This window comes from Amblyomma americanum, chromosome 3 (assembly GCF_052857255.1).
Source record: "Amblyomma americanum isolate KBUSLIRL-KWMA chromosome 3, ASM5285725v1, whole genome shotgun sequence".
Classification (NCBI taxonomy): Eukaryota; Metazoa; Arthropoda; class Arachnida; order Ixodida; family Ixodidae; genus Amblyomma; species Amblyomma americanum.
In genome coordinates this window covers 45,348,975-45,372,164 of record NC_135499.1, presented here as the reverse complement: position 1 = coordinate 45,372,164, position 23,190 = coordinate 45,348,975, and the positions used below count along the sequence as shown (strand labels likewise).

General features: G+C 45.8%; 1 protein-coding gene and 1 pseudogene across 3 annotated transcripts in view; one reads left to right on the top strand and one right to left on the bottom strand.

The window, feature by feature from the left end:
• lt (vacuolar protein sorting-associated protein light) overlaps window positions 1–23,190 on the top strand; it is a 175,820-nt gene that overhangs the window by 131,296 nt on the left and 21,334 nt on the right. For 2 of the 3 annotated variants that reach the window (XM_077657307.1, XM_077657308.1), the window contains 4 exons: window positions 6,316–6,452; window positions 9,903–10,002; window positions 12,623–12,667; window positions 17,878–17,954. In XM_077657307.1, coding sequence (XP_077513433.1) covers window positions 6,316–6,452; window positions 9,903–10,002; window positions 12,623–12,667; window positions 17,878–17,954 — 359 coding nt within the window. Of the gene's footprint in view, window positions 1–5,809; window positions 5,889–6,315; window positions 6,453–9,902; window positions 10,003–12,622; window positions 12,668–17,877; window positions 17,955–23,190 lie in introns of all 3 variants that reach the window. The other variant, XR_013313229.1, reaches the window with a different exon arrangement.
• LOC144126332 (uncharacterized) lies at window positions 1,155–1,785 on the bottom strand (annotated as a pseudogene).

Sequence of the window (23,190 nt, the reverse complement as noted above, 5' to 3'; positions counted from 1 at the left end):
CCTCGGATACAACAAACTTTACTGTGTCAACTTCGGATATAACAAACGTTTGGTTGCTAAGGCATTCAAGTGATCCACTGAGGATCATCACAGAGTTTTTTTTTTTACTTATGAGTACTTCAAAGAACGGTATTACATGAGGGGGTCAAACATTCAGCAGTTGATTCTGTTGTTAGATCATCTGAAGGAGGATGAGTCGAGTTGATGTCCGATAGTGTTTGGTAGATAATTCCAGTCCCTTGCCGTACAAAAAAAAAAAAATGGATGACACGTGCACTGCTGTCCGGGCAGAGGGAGGGTAGATGGCGTTTTTGTGGTCTGTGTGGTTGGTAATATGGTAAACGGGGCTTATAATGCACTTAAGAAATAGATCATAACAGAACTTACCAAAAAGGCTCAGTCAGGCAATTTTGCAGTGCTTAGCTTTTGTTGTGAGGTTAGCATTACATTTTAGTTTAGTGACACTGACATCATAAAGAAAGCCAAGAAGATGAATATTGCTGCACTATTTTCAACTACCGCAAGAGTAGTTAGAAGGGTTATTTTGATAGCTATCCCAAACTGAACATGCGTATTCTAGTTTGTACCATCGATCAGTGACTTCTTTGATGGGAGTACTAGTTGCAGAGTTAGTCGAAAGTAGCCAAAAGAGCAATTCGCTTCATTAGTAACCTGAGTTATGTGAAAACGCCAGCTCAGATAGCGCATTAAATGAATAACTAAATATTTGTATGTTGCTACTGTGATGGTTTCCGAGTTGTCGATAAGACACCTCGGAGATGGTTGCGAATGACATCAATGGAAAGACCTTTTTTTTTCACGTTTAACTCTTTCGCTACCGTGGAAAAATGGCTGATGTTGGGTGCATATAAAAAAATTTTTTTTTTAGAAGTACTCAATGCATCACACATTGCAATGTATGCAGTTGTAGCTTATTAGTAGTACTTTTGAATGAAACAGACAGCAAAGTTCTGCGTGCCAGAAATTTAGAAATTTCATTCAATGCGCACGCTAGTAATGTGAAAAGTGAACACAAACAAAACAAAATTAGCGGCTGCATGAAGCCAGAACTTAATTACAGAAAAACTTTAATATACAAACTGTTGCATGTGGTTTCAGCCATCACATTTGCAAGTTTCAAATCGGCAAAAAAATCACTCCGCTTTCCGTGGTTGCTCAAGTCGGTGGTCATGATTCTTGTGCCACTGTGAAAAGCAGTCACGTGAGGATGTGAAGGAGAGGTACGCTTGACATGTGCTGCTCATAACGTTTGTTCTGGTTTCCACTTTTGTATTCTGGTAACAGAATTTACAATTTCCTCTTTTTTTCGATTTTTTTCGGTTTGTGGCGAATTCGTTCTATGGGAGGATTGGGGGCGTGGCTCTCTTCTACCTCGCCATACTCAAGAATCTGCTGAATGATCTGCTCCCTAAAAGCCAGCTGGTCGAATTTGGCATTTTGGGCAAGTTCTGGGATGTCCGGATGATCCTTTCGATGAGCTTGATACAGAATAGAACTGCTCACGCTGGCAATGTCCACGCAGCGAAAAAAGAATGTTTTCCACCAACGCACGCATTTTCACAGGACGTTGTAGGTTCCAATTATCTGGTCGGACTTATCCACACCCAACATATGTGCATTATATTCGTGCACCAGGAGTGGCTTCATGATCATCGTCACAGTCCACATGCCTCCACTTTTCTGCCTTCGTTTGGCCGGAACATGCTGGTTGGATGTGTGGATCGTACTCATTAGGTTCACATAGCCGCCACGGTGGTTGAGTGGTTATGGCGCTCGGCTGCCGGCCCGAAAGACGCGGGTTCGATCCCGGCCGCGGCGGTCGAATTTCGATGGGGGCGAAATTCCAGAGGCCTGTGTGCTGTGCGATTTCAGTGCACGTAAAAGAACCCCAGGTGGTTGAAATTTTCGGAGCCCTTCACTACGGCGTCCCTCATAGCCTTAGGCGCTTTGGGACGTTAAATCCCCCATAAACCATAAACCATCATTCGGTTCACGGCACGCCGATCCTTCACCACTGCATATACAAGATGTTTCCATCCCAAACCCACCGGACGTCTCCGCGCTCTGCTCTTTTCTCCCATGTGACATCTATCAATTCAGATGGAAAGCCGCGGCGATCCTTCCAGGTGGTCCCACACGCAAGCGTTTTGTGCTCGAGGAGATGCTCAAAAAGTTTGGTGGACGTGTAGAAGTTGTCCATGTAAATTTTGTAGCCCTAGTCCAGGCATTCCGAGCAGAGCTTGTTGACAACATCAAATGTTAGACTATTTGGTCCTGGGATCTCGCGTTTGCCTCTGTGCACAGAAAATTGAAGAATATGCCCTGTTTCAGAGTCAGCTAATACCCAGAGTTTGTATCCCCACTTTGTCGCATATGTACTGCCTAATTCCTGATCTCCCCTTGGGTTTCACCATTCGTTGATCAACGGCGAGGTCATGTTTTGGCTGGAAAAAATCTACTGATGTTTGATTGATGTGCTCCAGAAGCCAGGATACTTTCCAGGTCTTTCCAATAGATAGTGCAGCTGCTGAATCATCCGAGTCCGCAACGTGTAAGAAGGCGAGCAAAGCAAAAAATGGTTTCTAGGCATGACCTTTCGTGAGAGAAGGCCAGAGTAGATATTTCCAGTGTTCCAGTAAAGATGCAGTCGCGGCACTTCAACAATTCCCATATAGATGACGATCCCAATGAACGTTAGCATCTCCAAAGGTGTGATTTCCTCCCATGAGCCGTCACGCCAAGCATATGTCGGTCTGTCCAAGATTTTGCTCCTTGCATACTTATTGGTGTTCTCACACAAAGTCCTGATCACTTCCGCTGTGAAAAACATCAAGAAAAAAATCCAGCAGTCTAGCGAGCCTCCGAGCGCCACTTTGCGATGACGCGCCGATATAAGAACCTGGCTGTCGTCGAGGCAGAAGCGTGATGAGAGTTGCGGAATTGGGCAAACTATCTTGGCCATATATTGTTGAGACACTGAAGCACAAAAATAAAGCACTGTCATCATATACAAACCTCACGCGCTATGCGAAACACACCGTAAATGAAAAGTGAACTTTACCTGCGAGCATGTGCTGATGTGTCCCGGGCCTCTGAGACGAAGTGTCACTGTCTGAACTGAAGTCTGATGTTCCACTTTGTTCTCCGACTCATCACTACTACTTTCATCGCTAAAGGCAGCACTAAAAGAAGCCGAAGTGCTTGGTATCGGCTTTCGTTTTTGAGGGGCATGCGGAAAGACGGGAGGCCATGTTCACCAATGACACTGCTTTGCCCGATCAAGTTATAATTTTAACGGCGCCTCCTCACTATTTAAACTGAAAACAAAAGCTGCAATTATGAGCTTGGTTCCATAGAAACAACCTAGATGACGCAGTGTGTCCGCAAGTGCCAAAATGAATTTTCGATGGCTTTTTCAGAACGTCTGTCATGTGTGCCCGGTCGCCTATGGCGCGGTAGCGAAAGAGTTAAAAGACATTAGCCATTTATTACACCAGGTTAATATGGGCCTAATGTCAGACTGAAGAAGCAAAAACTCGTCACTGTTAATTGTAGGGCGGTGGGCGGCGTAATCATCTGGGAACAGCTGGTAAATCACTTATATTAGTAGAATCACGATATGAATCGCACTGGGTCACGAAAGATATATGTATCATATGAAGTTTGTATCGCCCAAACACAAACAAAATCAAAGTGCACAAGCATGGGAAATGCATTCACGAGTTCTCTTTGCAGCGGACAGGATTTATAAGAGCTCGTTAGTATAGCGCATTCCACGTGCCTCCAGTGCACCCGCGCTGATTGGTCCCGACGCAGCAGGCGTGCGTGCAGCTGATCAGCACCATGTGCCCTTGGGGGGTATCTGTGCATGCTCAGCGGCCTCACAGGATACGCGCCACGTGCTATGCTAAAAGGTCTCTATTTACGGCCGCACATCGCTGCTCATCGCTTGCAGTGCATACTGCATGACTAGCGATCACGGCGTTCTCAATTTGAAGGCATTGCTTAGTGCTCGCAGGTGTGGTTGCAGCTCCCATGTTCTTATCCTCTGTAGCGCTTGAGGGTGTTCAGAACGTCTGAAATTCTACCCGTTACACACAACGAACTTTGACTAGGGGATTTTTATCAACTGCAATCATTTTATCGAGATTTTACTGTGTACAAGGAAAAGAAGGGGGCCCAGGACAGTGCCCTGAGGTAGCCCAGATGTAAAAGAGGAATATGAAAATGGATATTGATCAGCAAGGACAAACTGCCCTCAGTTAATGAGGAAGCTGAAAATCCAATTAAAAACAAGTTCATTAATGTTCAGACATGAGTAAAAAAATTGTGAGGAAAAAAAAGGCATGAGATAAAAAGTTGCTTGTGAGGAATTTTATCGAAAGCCTTCTCAAAATTGAGGAAAAGGACATCATTAAAGCTCAAGTCGTTAATAAAGAGGGCTAATTGTGTGTCGCAAATTAAACTTTTAGGCAGCCATGTTTGTTAAGGCAAAAAAGTTAACAGATGCAAGGAATTTTATAATATGAGATAATATTACATGCTTCTTTAGTGTTTAAGTGATGCAGGTAATGGATATTGGTGAGTAATTATGACGAGAAGATGAGGGGCCATTTTTTCTGCACTGGAATGTCCTTGCCTATTTTCCAGTCATGTGGTGTAACTGCTGGGGAAAGAGGTTAAAAAATATGAGACAGTATTGCACTAGTTTTATGCTTTGCGTTTGTAGATGCGAAATTGAGTTTGGTACTGCGAAGTTCGACTACTAGTTTCTCTGATTCAGCCCAGGCTTTGCAGTCAGTGTCTTTCACTCTGAAGAATACAAAATTGGAATGACGGGTCCTGTCATAGCTGTCATCTAGTTTATGTACAATATCTGCAAATTTGCTCGTGTTGTCTTGGAAAAGGCACTGGAAGTTGTTAATTTGAGCTTTAAGAGGGACTAATGAAGCACACTCTTCAATTTTTTTTTAGTCCTGTTTTTGTATCTTCAGATGGTGTTTTTTTTTCTTGTTTAGCCAGTTTAGTGTAAATGACTTTGTCTCATTAAGAAAGGACGCCTGCCCATTGTTTACCTCCACCAGTACTAGTAACATTTAATTTGTATCGGCACTGTCTGTGTGTTTACTAATCACACATGCAACCTGTACACATTTCTTATTGTGTAAATAGTTTGTGTATATTACCTCTCCACTACCCACTCTTCCTGTCTCCTCACCTCTTTCATTTCATTTCTCCATTCTGCCTGCTATCCTTTATCTCCGCTGCCCCAGCTCAGGTGCCTCAGTATCGGTGGCAGTGGCAGATGCCACTGATACTGATACAGAGAGCAAAAATCTTTTCCTTCCTTTTTATTATTATTTTAATTAACCACAAGTACTACTGTCTGTGCGGGTGCTAGGCCTGGGATTTCGTTCACTGTCGCCAGACTCGCCACATAGCTACAGACGGTCATAAAGAACATGTGCACAGTCACTTGCAATGGCAGTACAGCATAGTGGACTCGGCAGCCCTATCAGACCAACCAGCATAACAGGCTCAGGTCAGCGTGCGTTTGTCTTCCTTCTGTCTGTGTTCTTTGTATTACTTGTTTCTTCCTGTCAAACCAGCATAACAGGTGCACGTTTCAAAAAGAGGGTAGATTGTTTACTTGCGCGAAGTAAAGGCGATTCATTTTAGCATGGGTGTCTTTGCAAATGCTTCTGAGTCCACTGACGTGAGTGTTGTTTTTGGGGCACCGTATATGTGGTGATAAATATGTAGTTTGGGATGCTGATTGTCCGAGCAGCTTCAAAGGCATGCAGTTCGGAGATTCCTGAGGTGGCGTTGCAGGGCAAGAGCACTGGACAGAAGTTGGTAGACACTGGGTAGGTGCCAGTTGGTGTGCCACCATGTTTCCACAGTGTTTGCAGCCTTGCAGGACTGCAAAGTCCTAACCCACATTATATTGACCCTTTCAATACTGCAAAAATTTAAAAGAAAAATGCAAGAACAGTTACTCGGTCTTTGCTTATGGCTTCAGGTGCTGCTGTCGTTGCAGTCAGCACCACTGAAAGGCCAGCTAGTGTGCTTCTCCGGCCAGGATTACTGTGTGAACCATGAGCTGTACACTATGGGTATTTAAACCCTGAAGAGATCACACTCGTGACTGGCAATATTTCTAAAAATTCCCTTGACATGTAGCATGTATTCAGAAAATGGCGATATCTTTCCTTACCAGCATAAGGAATTTCCACGTCTCAGGCAGAAGTTCCATTTTCACCTCTGTGGTTGCGTTATCCTCGCTTCTCGCAGCATTCATCACGACCCTCCTGCACAAGATTGGGGCGCACGTAAACCCCATCCTGCTGATTGTGCGGATACCCGAAGGGCTGGACATCCCCCAGCTGCGGGACTCTCTGGTCAAGATCATGCGTGACTATAACCTCCAGGTGTGTCTTCATTCTCCGTTCAAATCGGATCATCTACCCGCTATCGGGCATAATGAAGAGGTCGCAAAAAAAGTGGTCCCAGGCAGCCATGACTGCTGAAGCCTGCTTTCTTTTTCTCCCCGGCTGCAGCAACAGAGAAAAATTATGACAGTTCATTTTCTGCTGGACATACAGTGCCCTATTTTTGCTCATTCGTTCATAAACAGCATGTATAGAAGTCACGGGTTCCACTAAAATACTGCTTACCCTTTAATATTTTTTTTCTTAGTCAGAAAAAATTGCTGGTGGTTTAGCTCTGGTTAACCCTGGTCGAAAGCGAAAAGCTGCATCTCCCTGGCTACACTTGTGGTCGAGCAACTGACGGTTTCCATAGATAGCCACACTGCCACACACACAGTAGTAGGCGTTTTTTTATTTGTTAAAAATTTGCTTTCTTTGAAACAATATAAAGCTCACAGCCATGGCTCCTCAGCGTGCGCGGCTACGGCAGGATGTTTATCTTCCTCCATCACCCCAAGCGTCTGGCAGTGAGTGCACACACATGCACTTATATACCCTCCCGACTTCTTGCTCCTCCTCTTTTATATGACGTCAGCTACAGCAGCGACACCAGCAGCTATTGCACCAACTATCTCAACTTTGACCTTGACCTTTGACCTTATGGACCAACTTGGTGTCGAGCCTGACTACCACCAGTTATGCTTACGGTTTGACCTCTAGCTACATTCAAGGTCAAACTTGCGGCCCCGCTGACGGCTCGAAAAGCTGGCGTAGTGAAGCTTTTCACTGCAATATTTCGTCGCATGTGTTACCAATCGCCTATGGAGCTCTCCCTCATCTGAGCAAGACCTGCCTTTATTTGTACAGTGCAAAAATATTCAGTATGATAAAGAACATTTTAAACGTGCAAGATACTTGGATCAGGATGTGGTTAGTGTGGGTAGCGCTTAATACATATATTAGAAAGGGCGAGAAAAAGAAGAAGAAAAGTTGCCTGCCCGCACAGCGCTTAATGCAGTGCATCCAAATAAAACACTTGTCAGTAGCCTTGTTTCGGCTTCTCTCTTCTAAATCACCCATATCAATCTTATCCTCACATCTGCCTCATGAAAAAGAGCATTTAAAGAGGTGAGAGATCCCCAGTTGACCAAAGACACGGCTGTAGAATAAGCACTAGGTATCCACAATTTTTTCTTTGTGGTGTCTTAGCATTTTGCACTCAAAAACCAACATCATCTAGAAAGCTTATTTATTTATTTGTAACGCTAAATGTACCGCGCGACATAAAACGTGATGTCATTAACGAACGTTATAATATGTTACAAAAAGGCATGAAGTCCAGTTGTGTGTAAAAAGTCACATAATCTTCGGGCGTAAGTGTTTTTCGTTAGCCACAAGTGGAAATTGGAGTCATTGTTTGAAGACAGGCCTGCCTCTTGAAGAATGCAAGCGTGCACCAGCGAAGTTCCTGGGCATGTCCACATTTTCAGGGAGAACTCGGGTTAATTCCAATTTTTAAGAAACAATTTCAGAGTGCAAGAATAGTGTAAAATTGGCTTTTATCCAAAAACAAAGGACCTTATGTATACACCAACGTATACACCAGCTGCCACACTGACATGGTATACACCAACTGCCACACCGACATGGTAGGAAAAAAGCTCGCTTTTCTTTTTTCTTTTTAATGTAATAGCATCAAAGTTCCCATTGTTCACAAAATCCGTTGTTGGTGTTGTATGTGAAAAATCGCGAGCATAACTCTGGCAGGTGGTGCCCACAGAGCAATCTAGGAGGCAGGTGGACCACCTAGGTCCTTGCGACTTTGTGGCGTCATCATAACCTGCCCACCATTTCAGGTGGCAGTTAAATTAATGATTGGTGAGCCTGGGCTACACAAGGCCCACTGCTGAGAGCACATACTGTAGCAAGGCAGTGGCGCATCGCTTGACCGCTACATGTGTCACTGCGCCAGGAGTGGTTTGAGAACTACCAGGGATCTATGAATGTAGAGTAGAGAATGACCTTCTGGATGTACGGGCGTTAACCCATTACGCTATCGTGTCATACTCTTAAGGCGGAGCTTACGTGTCCCCTCCATTTTTTCTTGATGCTTGTTCTTCTGTAAGGTGCACGAAGAGTGCAGCCACAGCCTTGAAGGCTGCTCTCTACTCTAGCGATACTGCCTACTAAAGGCGGTGAACATTGTGTCGGATCACTGCATTTGAGGAAATACCGTATTCACACGACTGTAAGTCGACCACGTACATCACATGTCAAAAAAGAAAACGTGGAGTTCGTTTACGCTTGGCGTTTAATAATAGAACGCGATAGCACAATCCTGCAGCCTCCTCTTATCGCCAGCCACTATCGGCTGTTGCGCGCGGCCGTGCCCGTGCGCACATTCCAAAATGAAAATGTTTTAATCACCGGACTACTCATCCACACTTGCGCCATCGTCCTCACTAGCGCTGCTGTGGCCCCACAGCTCGTCGTTCCGCCGTGCAGCGAAATCCCGCACTTCACAAACAGCCACATCACAACATCGCGTGAAACAGCTGAAAATTTTGCCTCACTGCAGCTGCGGCACCCGTATCACCCGTTGCAAACGTTGAACTTGCAGCCTGGCGCGCAGTTCTTCGTTTCTTCGGCGTAAAGAAAGACAGCCATCTTGAATGTAACCGTGAACGAGCGCCGATCACTTCTCGGACCCGGAGCACAAATGACGAATGACGAAGCACTACATTAAAAACTTGTGAAATGCGGCCGGCAGTAGACAAATGCGTCAGAGCCAAAGAGAAACTACGCGCGAGCGGCGTCAGCTGTTCCGTCGGCTACCGACACTCCCCGGCGCCGCTGTGGTTCCGAGTGGCGGTGCCGCCGCGATAGGAACACTGGCCCTTCCATCAACTATCGACGCTCCCTTGAGCGCCGAGCGCGCATTTGAAAGTAAAAAGAGAACTTGTTGGACACTGGAGCTTCCCGTAAAACTCGATTGCGTCATCGGGCCGCCGCCGCTTATTAGCAGATGCGATCTGCGTCCACGTGTGGGGAGTGGGCTGGTGCAAGTTTGCTGCTTATCAATAGTCACCATCGGCCACCTTGCGCGGGGTGGGGATGCTGGTTCTGCGCGTTAACATAGCTGCTGCTCAAGGCCAGCACCAAGAGCGATGCGACGGAGCCATGCAGCAAAAATGCAACCACGCTGTAGCATGCCTGATATCTCGTTTGTCTCACCTTTATTTATGGTGCAATGCTTTGGTTTTGATTTTAGGTTGACCCACCCCTCCCCGCTTCGGATTTTCAAATTTTGAAAAATAGGTGGACTTACAATCGTGCAAATACGGTATGTGCTCAAGTGTTCGTAACCAGATCTCAGGGGGGAAGTTTTTATCTTCAAAACGTGCGGCCAGCTGTTGGAGGCAGTGGTTGTAGCCCGTCAGTGGTGTGCAGATCTCTCTGCGGGAGGGCTGCAAGAAGATCCTGGTGTCGGACTGCATTGGCCTGCTGCAGAAGCTGCACCGACAGCAGAGCCGAGGCATCGCCATTGCCCGTGAGTGGCCTCTGCTGGTTGCTGTCTCCCTCCCTTGCTTCCGCACTCTGCCCACCCCGGATGGTGCTTATCACTGGGCCTAGACTCCTGGGAAAGCTTAGCTGGCTCCTAATTAAAGGGAGGAGCGACTCTGAGTTGACCCTGAAGTGGGCACTGCCCATTTCTTCCTCTGGAGCTGAGCACAGTGTGGCAGGGCTCATTCAGGGTTCCTGCGTAGCTGTTTTATGAGACACAGAGTTACCTTTCCTTTAAGGTTTAAAAATTTGAAACATCTGGAGCCGGCGTGAGCTGACTCATTTGGAACCTCTTGCGAAAGCACATGCTTTAGCCTAGTTCATAAGAGAGAGAAGTGGTAGAGGAAAGGCAGGGAGGTTAACCAGTAAAATGTTCCAGTTGACTACCCTGCACTGGGGGAGAGGGATGAGGGAGCGTAAAAGAATAAGAAGAATTAGAGAAATGCGGTCCGTAGCAAGCACAACAGGCAATGACACACACACTGTAAGTCACAGGCTGCCGCAGCTGTAGCCTGCACACCCTGAGGGCTGCCGGCTGCTGCGACCTGGGTAGAACAGATCGAGGCCCTTCCATCACAAGGCAGTGCAGGCGTTCCAGTTTCAAGGAATGCTGCTTGCCATTGCGGCTGATAATGTTGTTGACAACGTAAGCATCGGACTTCTTCCCGGAAGGATGAGGCTGGAGGATGCGTTGTGCCAGCTATTGGACAGCTGCAAGCACTGGATTCAACAAATCCAGCATCTGCAAAGCGTTCTGTGCAGCTGACATGTGCAAGCTGGAAAGCAGCACACTCATGGCTTTCACGATTGGCTTCAGCATTGCCATTACTTGCTCGTCCACGACCTGGGCCGGTTTCTGATTTAATACCCGACCAGCAATAGGCTCAACACGCTGGGTGCGCGGTGACTGTTCTATTATTTGAGGGTGTGCAGTGCTTCGGGAGCGATGGCCAAGTCTCTTGCCGGTCCCGGTCTTGGACCGGAGTTGGGACTTGTGCTTGGTTAGCAATAGGCTCGGGACTTTGAGTACGCAATACCTGCTTGGTCACTGTATTTTTTGAATAATATTTATGTTGATTAGAGAAGGATGTTAGTCTAGGAAATGTTATAGATAGGAGACAATTTTTTTTTTAAGTACTTGGAAAGACAACCACATGGCACTGGTGGTTGGCACTGGTCGTATCTGAACCCACAACCTCCACATGTTCTGTGCAGAGTTCAACCAACTGTAGAACGGTGCTGCCTGTCTTGTATTCTACTTTTGAAGCCATTTATGTTATGTGCAGCGAAACCCTGAGAGTGTTCATTAGCACTGCACCCAACCATAGTGGCCAACATGAAATGTCATGTTATTCCACAGGCATCATATAACGTAACATGTAACAAAAAAATTAGTAACATTGCTGTATGCTTTCCTCGGCCTCAAAGACTATATATCCTAACAAATATGTCCTAACAAGCTCAACTGCCTTATTCCTGTTTGCTTAGAAATTTTTATGCATTAGCGTTAGAGGCCCTGTTCCAGCAAAAAGTGCTCGTTGATGGTGCCACGATTGGCAGGTTGCACCCCTTCTTCCAGATTGCCCTCTTTACTTTCACAGGAGAGGAAAGATGAAGATGGGGTGGGAGGCTGGTAGAAATTGGAGAGAGGGAAATGGCGAGGGAAGAAAAGAGAGTGGGAGGTGACAGGTTGCAGGTGGCAAAGTTTAGAGAGGGAAATCCTTTTCAGGGTGAGGGAATACGAAGAGAGGGTGGGGGTAACGGGTGGCAGATTGGGGAGACCTTTAATAAATGTCTCTGGCTCATTCACTGCATAAAGAGAACACATAAACACATATAAGAGAATCCAAAGAGAATATGCCTAATGCTAATGCATTTCTGCCGCATCAGTCGCATTAATCCTCTATACTTTTATTTTATGTAATTTAGTTGTTGCTTGCACAGTTCATAATGGAGGCACTAGGAATCTATATAGACAAGGCTGATCACAGTAAATTCTTATTTATTTGAAGACTTTTTAGACAGCAGAGACTTGCTGAATGTTAAAAATATTTTCATATTAGGTGCTTACTAGAGTTTTGAATTTCGAAAAGTAACAGACTAGCAATAAAATATAACATTACAAAGCCGATACCGTTATTGGATATGCTGTGCAAATGCTTAAATTAGCTATCAGTGTAGATTTGCCACCCACAACAGTTATGTAACACCAAGACTGCAGCAGTTTCTTTTTTTTTAGGCCTAGTTTAACTTGCAGAGACACCATCTGTGTATTTTAATACTTATAAAAAAAAACAAATGAAGTATATTCATGATATTGCTTAGCAGCTAGCTATGTATTGTAAGGTATTGTGATCTTATATTTAGTCACAGGAAATGGAGAAAGTTAAAAAAAAATTAGGAAGTACTACATTTGGATCTAATACTGAGTATCTCTGTCAACGGGTTATTTACGCTGCGTCTTCATTTGAAGCTGGGACAACTTAACAGGAAGCCATCAGTGGCTTCCTGTTAAGTGACAATTGGTGCTTCATGATCTTATTACAATCCTGCCCGTCTTGATGCTAGCCGCCTCTAAGTGGAGTGCATGATGCTTTTTCATGCAGATGACCAGCTTTGTCATGCCTGCAATCGCCGGATACTCTCCAAAGGCAAGTTGCTTTTCTTATGGAAGAGCTGATGCACTCTAAAAAGCCAGCTTTCCCAGTGGCAACCTAATTAAGTAGCCAGTCTACATATCCCATGACTGACAGTTTATTTATTTATTTACTTATTTGCCATATAAAAGCCTGTACAGGTCACACCCTGTTTTCCCAAAGGAAATATGTAAGAAAAAAGATAATGTAAGGACCGCACCCGAACTTTCCACGACCCACACGGGAATAGCCTTCGAAATGTGCGTGCACAGGAGCTTCCAAGTGCTGCCCACGGATGGCACCTGAAGCCGCGGCTCATCCATCCACCCATCCATCATCATCATCAGCGTTTTCCTCCGCCGCAAGCTTCGCTATCCTAATTGGCATCAGTATCACCAGCTCCAACCAGTGCCTCCTCCAGCTTTTTGTGGCTGTCAAAGGCACAGGAGTTGTGGTAGTGTGTTAGTTCACTGTAGTTGTGTTTTTTGTGTGCTACCGCTGAGCGTCGCAGTTTTAGCACAATAGGCAAGCACCTTAATAGCTACACGTCTGGGATTTTGCTCTTGAACACGGCAAGCGTGCAGCAGGCAGGAAATTCGACTTGGACGAGAAGTGCGTCCGACAATGCTGCAACCAAAAGGACGCATTGGGGAACACAAGCTGCAAAAAATGTGCCTTCCGAGGCAATCTGGTCAAGTTTTCCAAACTGGAAGAAGAGCTGCTCTGCTATGTGATGGAAGTGCGGAACAACAGCTGTGTGTTGACAACGGACATGCTGCGCGACTTCTTGTGGGATGAGCGTGCACCAGAGCAAATCACCAGCTTGAAGTCGAAAGACTCTGCAAGTGACCATTTAACATAGTGTAAGGAAGACGACGGGCATATATGTGAGCCACATGGCCGTTGCCTGGTGCATGCCCCTGGCTGGACTAGCTGACCTTGGACTGCTGTTGGCCCTGCTCCCGTTAAGAAGCTTCTCTGAATAAACCCCGCCTTACAGTAGAATAAATGCCGCTCATTCCTCATTGGTGTGTTTTTACTTAAAAAAAAAAATTTCGCACATCCCGTACTTGAGCCGCACCCCGAAAATTAGCCCTCGAATCTGAGAAAAAAAGTGCGGCTCTTACACGTGTTTGTACGGTATTTATTTATTTATTTATTTATTTACTGTCAGTACCTCATTTTTTTCAGGAATGGCCTGAATGTTCAAATGAAGAAAGGTTCAATGGCAGCCTTGAACTGTAATGGGTGTGAGTGGTGCATATAGCCATTAGCTGGTTGTTCTAGTTACGAGCAGTTTCCACAAAGAATGAGTGAAAATGAGCCACAGTCTGTGCTGGAGGGCAGGTAGGCAGCTTTGAGATGGCTGCTGGTGCAGCTTGATAAGCAGTGAGCTGGCAAGGTGACTGAAATGTGAAGTGGTAGAATAGCAACATCTCAATTTGAGATTAGTAAGGCGCAGTGATGCTGAAGTGATAACATTAGTCGAAAAAAGTAAATCTGGCTGTGTGATTTTTCAACGGATTCAAGGGCATTCTAAAGGTTAGACTGATGAGGGTCCCAGACAGCATGCATATTCTAACTTAGGCCAAAAAAGTACGAGGTAAGTTAACGTTTTAATTGAAGAATAGAGGCAGGTCACAAATTTCTACAAACGTAACCAAGAGTGCAATTGGCTTTGTTATTAATGCTTGTTACATGTGCAGACCATTAGAAACGTTACGGTGAGCTATTTATATGACTGAACAGATTTTATTTAGGAGCCACATATGACATACTTGGAGGATTTATAGGTCTGCAATGATGGAAAGAGAACAATGGCATTTTATTGGTATTTAAAGACGTCAACCATTTGCAGCTTAATCACCTTAGCTGTTGTTTGTTTATTTATTTATTTCAGCATCCTTAGGATGCAAGGGCTTTACAGAGGGGAGTGGGTTGCACTAGAGAAGGGAGAACAAACAGCAAAAAATAGGAATACAAATATATTTATGAGGCTCATGAAAATTAAAACAGGTTGCAGCAACAAATAATATCAATGAACAGCAACAAATAACAATTGCAAAAAGTCAAACTGCCTGAATATAACAAATGGCAAACCATAAAGTTAAATCTCCAAGCAGCTGAAAGAAAAAAAGATAAAACCTGTGACAGAAAGGACTGACGCATACAAGAAATGCAGCAAAATGTCACTCTTCTAGCAGATTTAAAGGCCGTAATTTATTAAGTACATCAGATTTGTGTTTATTGCCGTCGTGCAGTTAGTTACTGTTCACGTGTTTCCTTTCTAGGTATTTAAAACCTATTGGGGATAACAAAAAAATCAGCTTAAATTTGAGCATAGTCATACCTCCACTCATAATGCTTTCTCCTTTTTGGTTATTCTTGGCCAAACATGTACCTGAACTCGGTTTGCAAAGCATTACAACTTCCCTTCACTGCTTAAAAATGAAAGAATTTGTGGGCGCTGCTCAGTGACAACTAGACACAGGCTAGGAACATGACTCGAGTATGCTTAACTGCATTGCTCGTCTTTTTCGTCCCTTCCTAACCTGTGCCTCAGTGATTTCCCTGCGTCCTCCCTTGTTCTTCTAAAGGCACCCCCTTAAGTTGCAATGAATTTCTTTTAATGTATGATGGGGAATTTTTGTATAATAGCGCGGAAAGAAGGGCGAGGGCACATCGTCCGTAACAGGCTTGTGGTGGAAGAAACCAAGACTGCCACACAAAATAAAGTAGCAAATACAATGCCTGCCCGGGCTTCAAAGCGCCAGGGCCTGGGCGCAAGCATGGGAAGCGTGCAACAAGATTGTGGCGCTGCATGGTGACACCCAACAAAAAACCTGTGGCATGTTGCCTAGTGGCAGCATAGAGCAGTGCAGTCGTAAGGTTTTTGCAATAGTTCCAAAATTGTTGCTACATTGGATGCTCAGATACATATGCAAAGTTTTTTTTATAAGGTCTCCTGAGCCCGATTATATCATAACTCAGTTAGATGGAACTATTCTTTTATCAAATAATTTGAGCACTGTAAGGCTACAGCTTGAATGCATAGGAAAATGTGTAGCTATATCGTACAAAAATTAGCCCTCATATCCTATAAATCAAACTTCGGGCAACACTCAAAAAGCTGGCTTTCCCTCAACACATCTGTGGAGGTTAGCTTTCCTGCGTAGACCTGCGGGCGCTATTGGTGGTATGCAGCATGCGCAGACCAATAAAGGTGCGGATTTTTCATGACCAAGTGGTGGGCACGTGCCCAACCAACCTGAATATGCGTTTGCAGCACGCTGCACCAGTTGTGCCTGCATTGCCACTTAGTGCGTGCATATGGTGCGTCATGCTGCCATCGGCAATTTCGCATGGCTTTCGTTGTCTGTGTTGCCCTGTCTATGTTGAGTGGGCAGTGGAATTATGTCTAATACGAAACTATACACAGCTGCTTCCGACATACTGGTCTCCGCTTTACTGGGGAAGACAGGGTAAATTAGCTGTCGGGTGAGCTCATCGAAGCCTTCTTGGGTCTTCTGGAACCACTTGTTCGAATTTCCTGATGCAATTTGTGATGGGGCAGCCATAGGCAACTTTGTCTCGACAGACGATGACGTCGAGACTGTGGGAGAGCGTGCCGACGAATACATCATTGCCGAAGTGCGCAGATAACCAGGCGCCACCAGTGGTAGGAATTTTCACATGAGGATTTGAGAAAATTTGTGTCCAATTACTTCGATCTGCTGCGTGCTCTCAGCATGGTTTATCACTATTGCATGTCGATAGAAAGCCGCAGAGCCGCAGTCTCAGCTTTACGGAATCCATCGATAACATTGAAAAATGTGTTACCTTTGAGGCAATGAAGATGAAGGAAAAATTAAAATTCATGACCATTTCGCTTGGCAATCTGCACACAGTAAGTGACTATTATGGAAATACATTTTTAACACACTAGCGTTAAGGAGCTCGTGTCGCAGAAAATCAACCATCAGTGTTGTTGACCGTTGGTGAAAAATCCACAAAAATTCCCGGAGGAGCAACCTAAGAGGCAGGTGGATTACTCTAGTCACTAACCTTGTGGCATCATCACAACCTGCCCACCGTACTCTGAGCAAACTGCGCACCTTGGCAGAGGTAGTCAAATGAATGATTGGTCCTGCGAGGTTGCTCAGGAAGAGCAACCTGGGTCGCACAAGGTCGTGGCAGCATTTGCCATCGCAGGTCAGTATCCCACCATTCAACCGCTGCAGCACTGTGCCAGGAGCGGTATAAGGACTCCCAGGGATCTATGAATGTTAAGTAGAGAATTACCAATTCTGACATTAGTGCGTCATACCCTTAATGTGGAGCTTAAATGTCCCCTCCAATTTTTTTCCACCTCAATAGATTGCGTGTTGTTAAATCTACTACTGCTTTTATATCAAATTACACATTATATCGAGCTCGTAGGCACTTTGTTGCGAGTTTGATATATGCGGGTTCGACTGTAGTCTGAACAGCTGCAAAGTTTCTTGGCACATTTTATGTAGTCCTTGTTCTTCAGTTTTGTCTGTTCATGGATACGACTTTAGTCCTTGTGTAAATTGAAATAATTGTTCGCAATCTTTGTCGAGAGTGCTGGAGCCGTAAATGCTGCTAGTCCTGCATGACAGAGCAATGACAAAATTAAAAAGAATTTAACATGACTGCCACTTCTCTACCCTCAACCCTTCCCCCTGTAAATTAGTGACCCCCCCTAATTTCAATTTTTGGGGAAACCCCTGCCGTGTCTTGCCATCAGTATGCTGTGCTGGAAAATCCTTCCACTAGTCAACCAACTGGCCTGAACATAAGCTGTATTTAAAAATGAAGTTGGAAGTTATAGCTTTCAAGTGGATACCGTAGTTGCTATACTAAGTCTGCAGCTTGAAATGCTTTCTCTCAGTAACACTTGGCCAGGCTGGGACATCTAAAAAGCTCTTGTAGTGGAAATTGTTGCCTTAGGCATAATCAGCTGCTCTGTGGTCACCGCCCACTTTCCCAAAAGGTCACTCATGACAACCTGTAAACATGCTGCCACTGACCCTCTTGTGACATATGCCAAAGCAGCTGTGCACCTTCACATGCTTTTGGACTGAAAGACTGGTATTAGCAAGCCTGTTCATTTCTGTCTAGGAGACAGTTTGCGTACTTCAGAGTAGCAAGATGCGACAGCAGGAGGAAGCTTGACTCTTGATTTTGTGCTGCCTCTGCAGATGTGCGCCATATGGAAGATGTGGTGGTGTTCTTCTGCAAGCATGCATTCCACAGCAACTGCCTGCCCAGCCTACCGGTGAGACAGCCGTGCTTTGTTAAACTTTTTCATTTATTTAAGCACTCTTTGGTCCCTAAGTTTAATTCTGATGAAATATCTCTCAAAGTATTAAAAGCCTGCTCCCATATAGTACCCCAATACTTACATATAATATTCGGTAAAAACCTTGAATCAGGGGTGCTTCCTAGAGAATGGAAACTAACCTATGTTGTCCCAGTGTTTAAAAGTGGCTCTAGATCATCTGTAGCAAACTATAGGCCTATCTGTTTGCGCTCCGCTTCCTGTAAAATATTCGAACACATTCTGTGCAGTAATACCGCCAAACACTTAAAATCGAATACGTGGTTTCTTTTTTCAGAATCAGCATGGCTTTAGAAATGGTGTGTCTTGTTCCACCCACCTACCAGAAATTTCCCACGATGTAGGCATGGCTTTAGAAAGTGGATATGAAACAGATGCTGTTTTCCTTGATTTTCGAAAAGCAATCTACTCTGTCTCACGCGGCCTTTTAAAATTAATGATGAAGGCCCTGCAAAATGATGGCGAAGTTCTCAAGGTGCTTGAAGACTATCTTGACGAAAGAAAACAGTGTGTGGTTGTGGGTGACAGTAAGTCAGAATACATATAGACATGACATCTGGAGTTCCACAGGAATCAGTTCTCGGACCATTGCTATTCTCGCAACATCGCCACCAATCTTCTCATATTAGATTATTTGCAAACTATTTATGTAATTTATAGGCCAATTTTAAGTAGCCGCGGTACGGAAATTCTGCAGAAATATTTAAACAGTATAGTCGCATGGTGCCAGTCTTGGGAGGTACAGTGGAATACTAAGAAATGTCATCATGTAACATTTCCGAGAAAAAAGGTTAATAGTTTTCGTCCATATGAAATTGGAAATAATTCACTGGAAAAAACAGGTGAAATTCTGAAATAAAGTACTTAGGTGTTACTCTCACTAATGATCTCACATTCATCCAACACATTGATAGGATGCTATATAAAACTAGTGGAATTCTTCAAGCAGTATGGACACCTAACTTTTGGGTGCATGTTTTCTTGTCTGTAATGATGCGTAAGGCATTATTATACATGAATTACCACCTGGTAATTTCATACGACCACTAAACAATTTGTAATCGCATTTCTTTCTCGTGCTTTTTCAGTTTCAGCAGCCGATTGAGGACTGTGACGTCAACGAGTGCTTACAGGTAACTTGAGACATGAAAAAGCTGCAATATAATCGCTGCTTCCACATTCGTTGTCATTCCGGCTCTTGAGGAAAGCTGGCTTCAGCACTGTGGTAAATTAAAATGATGAAGCAGCGCTTATGTGAATGTTTTCCATGCCTCACATGGCGCAAAAGCACTCTTTGACGTCACAACCACCATTCAGCTGTTGAAACCGAAACCGAAACAGCATGAGAGAAAAAATTGAATTATAAATTATTTAGCGGTCGTAGGCGAATATCACATGATTCTTCATGCATAGTAGTGTCTGCCGCATCATTGCAGAGATGAGAACATGCCACAAAAATTAGGTGCCTATACTCATTTAACTTAGTAAAGCAGACACTTCGTAATTCTCCTCAGAAATTAAAGCTTGTAGCTAGTCAGGTGCTGGTAACACCTTACTTGGAATACGCTAGTATAGTGTGGGACCCACACCAACACTATCTAATAGATGACATTAAAAATGCTATTGGACTAGAACTATTGGTGGAAAGGCGAAAAAATCGAGAGGAAAATACAGTAGAACCCCGCTGTTACGTTCCTCACTGCTTCGTTTTCCCGGCTGTTATGTCGTTTTCGTCCGGTCCCGGCATAGCTCCCATAGGATCCAATGTATTGGGTACGCCGCTGTTACGTTGTAGCTGTGAAAACGTTCCCGCATGATACGTCGCAACCTGGCACCCCGAACCCGGCCGGGCAACGCGCGCCAACCGCCATTTTGACAAGTCTTGGCCAGGCTTGGCTACGGAATTGGCTACAAGACCATGGCCTCCGAGATCACCCCCTTGCACGCTTGTGGGTAATCTCGGAGGCCATAAAAAGCCGCACATGAGTTAGAGAGATTGCCACTAGATGGCCACTGCCTCGTCAACCGAAGCGAGTAAAACCCGCGGGCCCGCAGCAATCCAGTCTTTTGTTTGTGCGGTTCAACCCATCCGAGTCGTCCGTGTCCTCCTGTCAACACCTACGCTGCCTACGCCTCGTCAGGCCTCGCTAATCCAGTCTTTCTTGTCTGTGCGGTTCAACCCATCTGAGTCGTCCGTGTCCTCCTGTCAACACCTACGCTGCCTACGCCTCGTCAGGCCTCGCTAATCCAGTCTTTCTTGTCTGTGCGGTTCAACCCATCCGAGTCGTCCGTGTCCTCCTGTCAACACCTACGCTGCCTACGCCTCGTCAGGCCTCGCTAATCCAGTCTTTCTTGTCTGTGCGGTTCAACCCATCCGAGTCGTCCGTGTCCTCCTGTCAACACCTACGCTGCCTACGCCTCGTCAGGCCTCGCTAATCCAGTCTTTCTTGTCTGTGCGGTTCAACCCATCCGAGTCGTCCGTGTCCTCCTGTCAACACCTACGCTGCCTACGCCTCGTCAGGCCTCGCTAATCCAGTCTTTCTTGTCTGTGCGGTTCAACCCATCCGAGTCGTCCGTGTCCTCCTGTCAACACCTACGCTGCCTACGCCTCGTCAGGCCTCGCTAATCCAGTCTTTCTTGTCTGTGCGGTTCAACCCATCCGAGTCGTCCGTGTCCTCCTGTCAACACCTACGCTGCCTTTGCCTCGTCAGGCCTCGCTAATCCAGTCTTTCTTGTCTGTGCGGTTCAACCCATCCGAGTCGTCCGTGTCCTCCTGTCAACACCTACGCTGCCTACGCCTCGTCAGGCCTCGCTAATCCAGTCTTTCTTGTCTGTGCGGTTCAACCCATCCGAGTCGTCCGTGTCCTCCTGTCAACACCTACGCTGCCTACGCCTCGTCAGGCCTCGCTAATCCAGTCTTTCTTGTCTGTGCGGTTCAACCCATCCGAGTCGTCCGTGTCCTCCTGTCAACACCTACGCTGCCTACGCCTCGTCAGGCCTCGCTAATCCAGTCTTTCTTGTCTGTGCGGTTCAACCCATCTGAGTCGTCCGTGTCCTCCTGTCAACACCTACGCTGCCTACGCCTCGTCAGGCCTCGCTAATCCAGTCTTTCTTGTCTGTGCGGTTCAACCCATCTGAGTCGTCCGTGTCCTCCTGTCAACACCTACGCTGCCTACGCCTCGTCGGGCCTCGCTAACACCACGAGCGATTTGTCGTCGCGCAAGCGCAGGGCGCTTTCCCTCGAGGAAAAGCTGGATGTTCTCAACGCAGTCGACAGGCAGCCAGCGCGGAAAAGAGTCGACATCGCCAAGGATCTTGGGTCTGCCACCCTCGACGTCAACTGCGCAGCACTGCTTCGCGCGGTGTGGCTTTCGCGTGGACGGTGGAGAGGAAACTGCCACGGAAGCTGAAGAGACGGAAGCAGCCTCTCATGATCAAGAGCTGAGTGAAGCTTTGAATGCGCTGGGTGCCACGGGAGTCACGTATGACGACTACGTCGCCGTGGATACTGCTGTCGTGACGTCCGAGTGTCAGAGTATCGCCGAGATCATTGCAGACTCGGTCGCGAGTGAAGCCTCAGACTGTGATGACGACGAGGAGCACGAGCCGCATGATTCCGGGGAGTTGGCGGACCCGAGCCTTGGAGAAGCCGTCGCTGCTCTGGACCTCCTCCACAGGTACGTCGCACCTTAAAGTGACGCTGAGAGCAATGCGGCTTTCCAGGCCATCGAGAAACGCATGGTGTTTTCCAGCGAGCGGAAAAAACGGCAATCGGCCATTCTCGATTTTTTTAAGACCTAAGCTCACTTGATGTCGAAATAAATTGTTTCAAGGCAAAGCTGCACTGTTTTCATTAATTTTCGGACCTTTCCTCACTGTTGCGTTTTCCCGGCTGTTACGTTTTTTTTTCGCGGTCCGGTGAAAAACGTATGAACGGGGTTCCACTGTATCCACCTCGGTACTCAGTGGTTGTGACGCTTGGCTGCCGACCCGAATGACGCGAGTTCGATTCCAGCCGTGGTGGTCGAATTTCGATGGAGGCGAAACTCTAGAGGCCCGTGTACTGTGCGATGTCAGTGCACATTAAAGAACCCTTGGTGGTTGAAATTTCCGGAGCCCTTCACTATGGCGTCCCTCATAGCTTGAGCCGCTTTGGTACGTTAGACACCCATAAATCAAACTAAACCAAACCAAAAATACATTCAACCCCCCCACTACATGTTGGCCAGAAGGGACCATGAAAACAGTATTTGCGAAATTAAGTGCAAAACAAACTACATGAAATTTCCTTTTTTCTGAAAACGATCTCTTAATGGAATGCACTTCTAGTGCATGTGGTGGGCACCAGCAGCAACACTTGTTTCTTTACTGAGTGAGATATAATTCCACTGTTCTTGACATGTTTTTGTTTTGCCCTTAAGACTGTTTGCAATTTTATAGTTTTTATTTGTTGGAAATGTATAACCCGATGTTATCTGTTGCGTTGTGAAACCCACTCCTCTACTGTAGTGCCTTGGCACTGCAGGGTATACTATAAATAAATAAAATAAAAGTGACCATATTTGCCAATTATAAGTGGACGCCCAACTCCTGGCCACCCCTGGGCAAAAAAAAAAGTTTTGACTCTGAATATAGACTGACACTGCCTCACCCTGCAGACCTAGCTTGCCAATGAGTTGTTGAGAAGACGAAATCGCGCAAAGAAACGTTTATTTATCCATGGAACGCCTCTTACGACTCGTTGCCACTGGTGAGAAGGACGCAGCTGCGGTCATCACCATCTTGTGAGCCACTGCTGCTGCTGGCCTTCAGAAGCGGTGCCAAGATGTTGCTTGTGCAAAACACTGCATGAACCATTTCAGTTTGTAGTCCGTACTAGACATCATTGACCCATTGCACCACTTTGCTCAAAGATGAGCTTCAGCCGCCCTGTCAATGTCTTCAGGTTTTCCTGCTGGCGCCATTCATTGTAGAATGCACCAATGCAGTCTTTGAATGGCTTGGTCAGCGCTACATCCAGTGGCTGGAGAACAGGCGTCAATCCACCCAGAAGGATGACCAGGTCACAGCCAGTGTCTGCTACCACTTTTTCCACACGTTCAGTGATGTGGCCGTAGAACGAGTCGAGAATGAGCATGCTGCAGGGCTTTAGCAGTGCACCTGGATTCCTGCA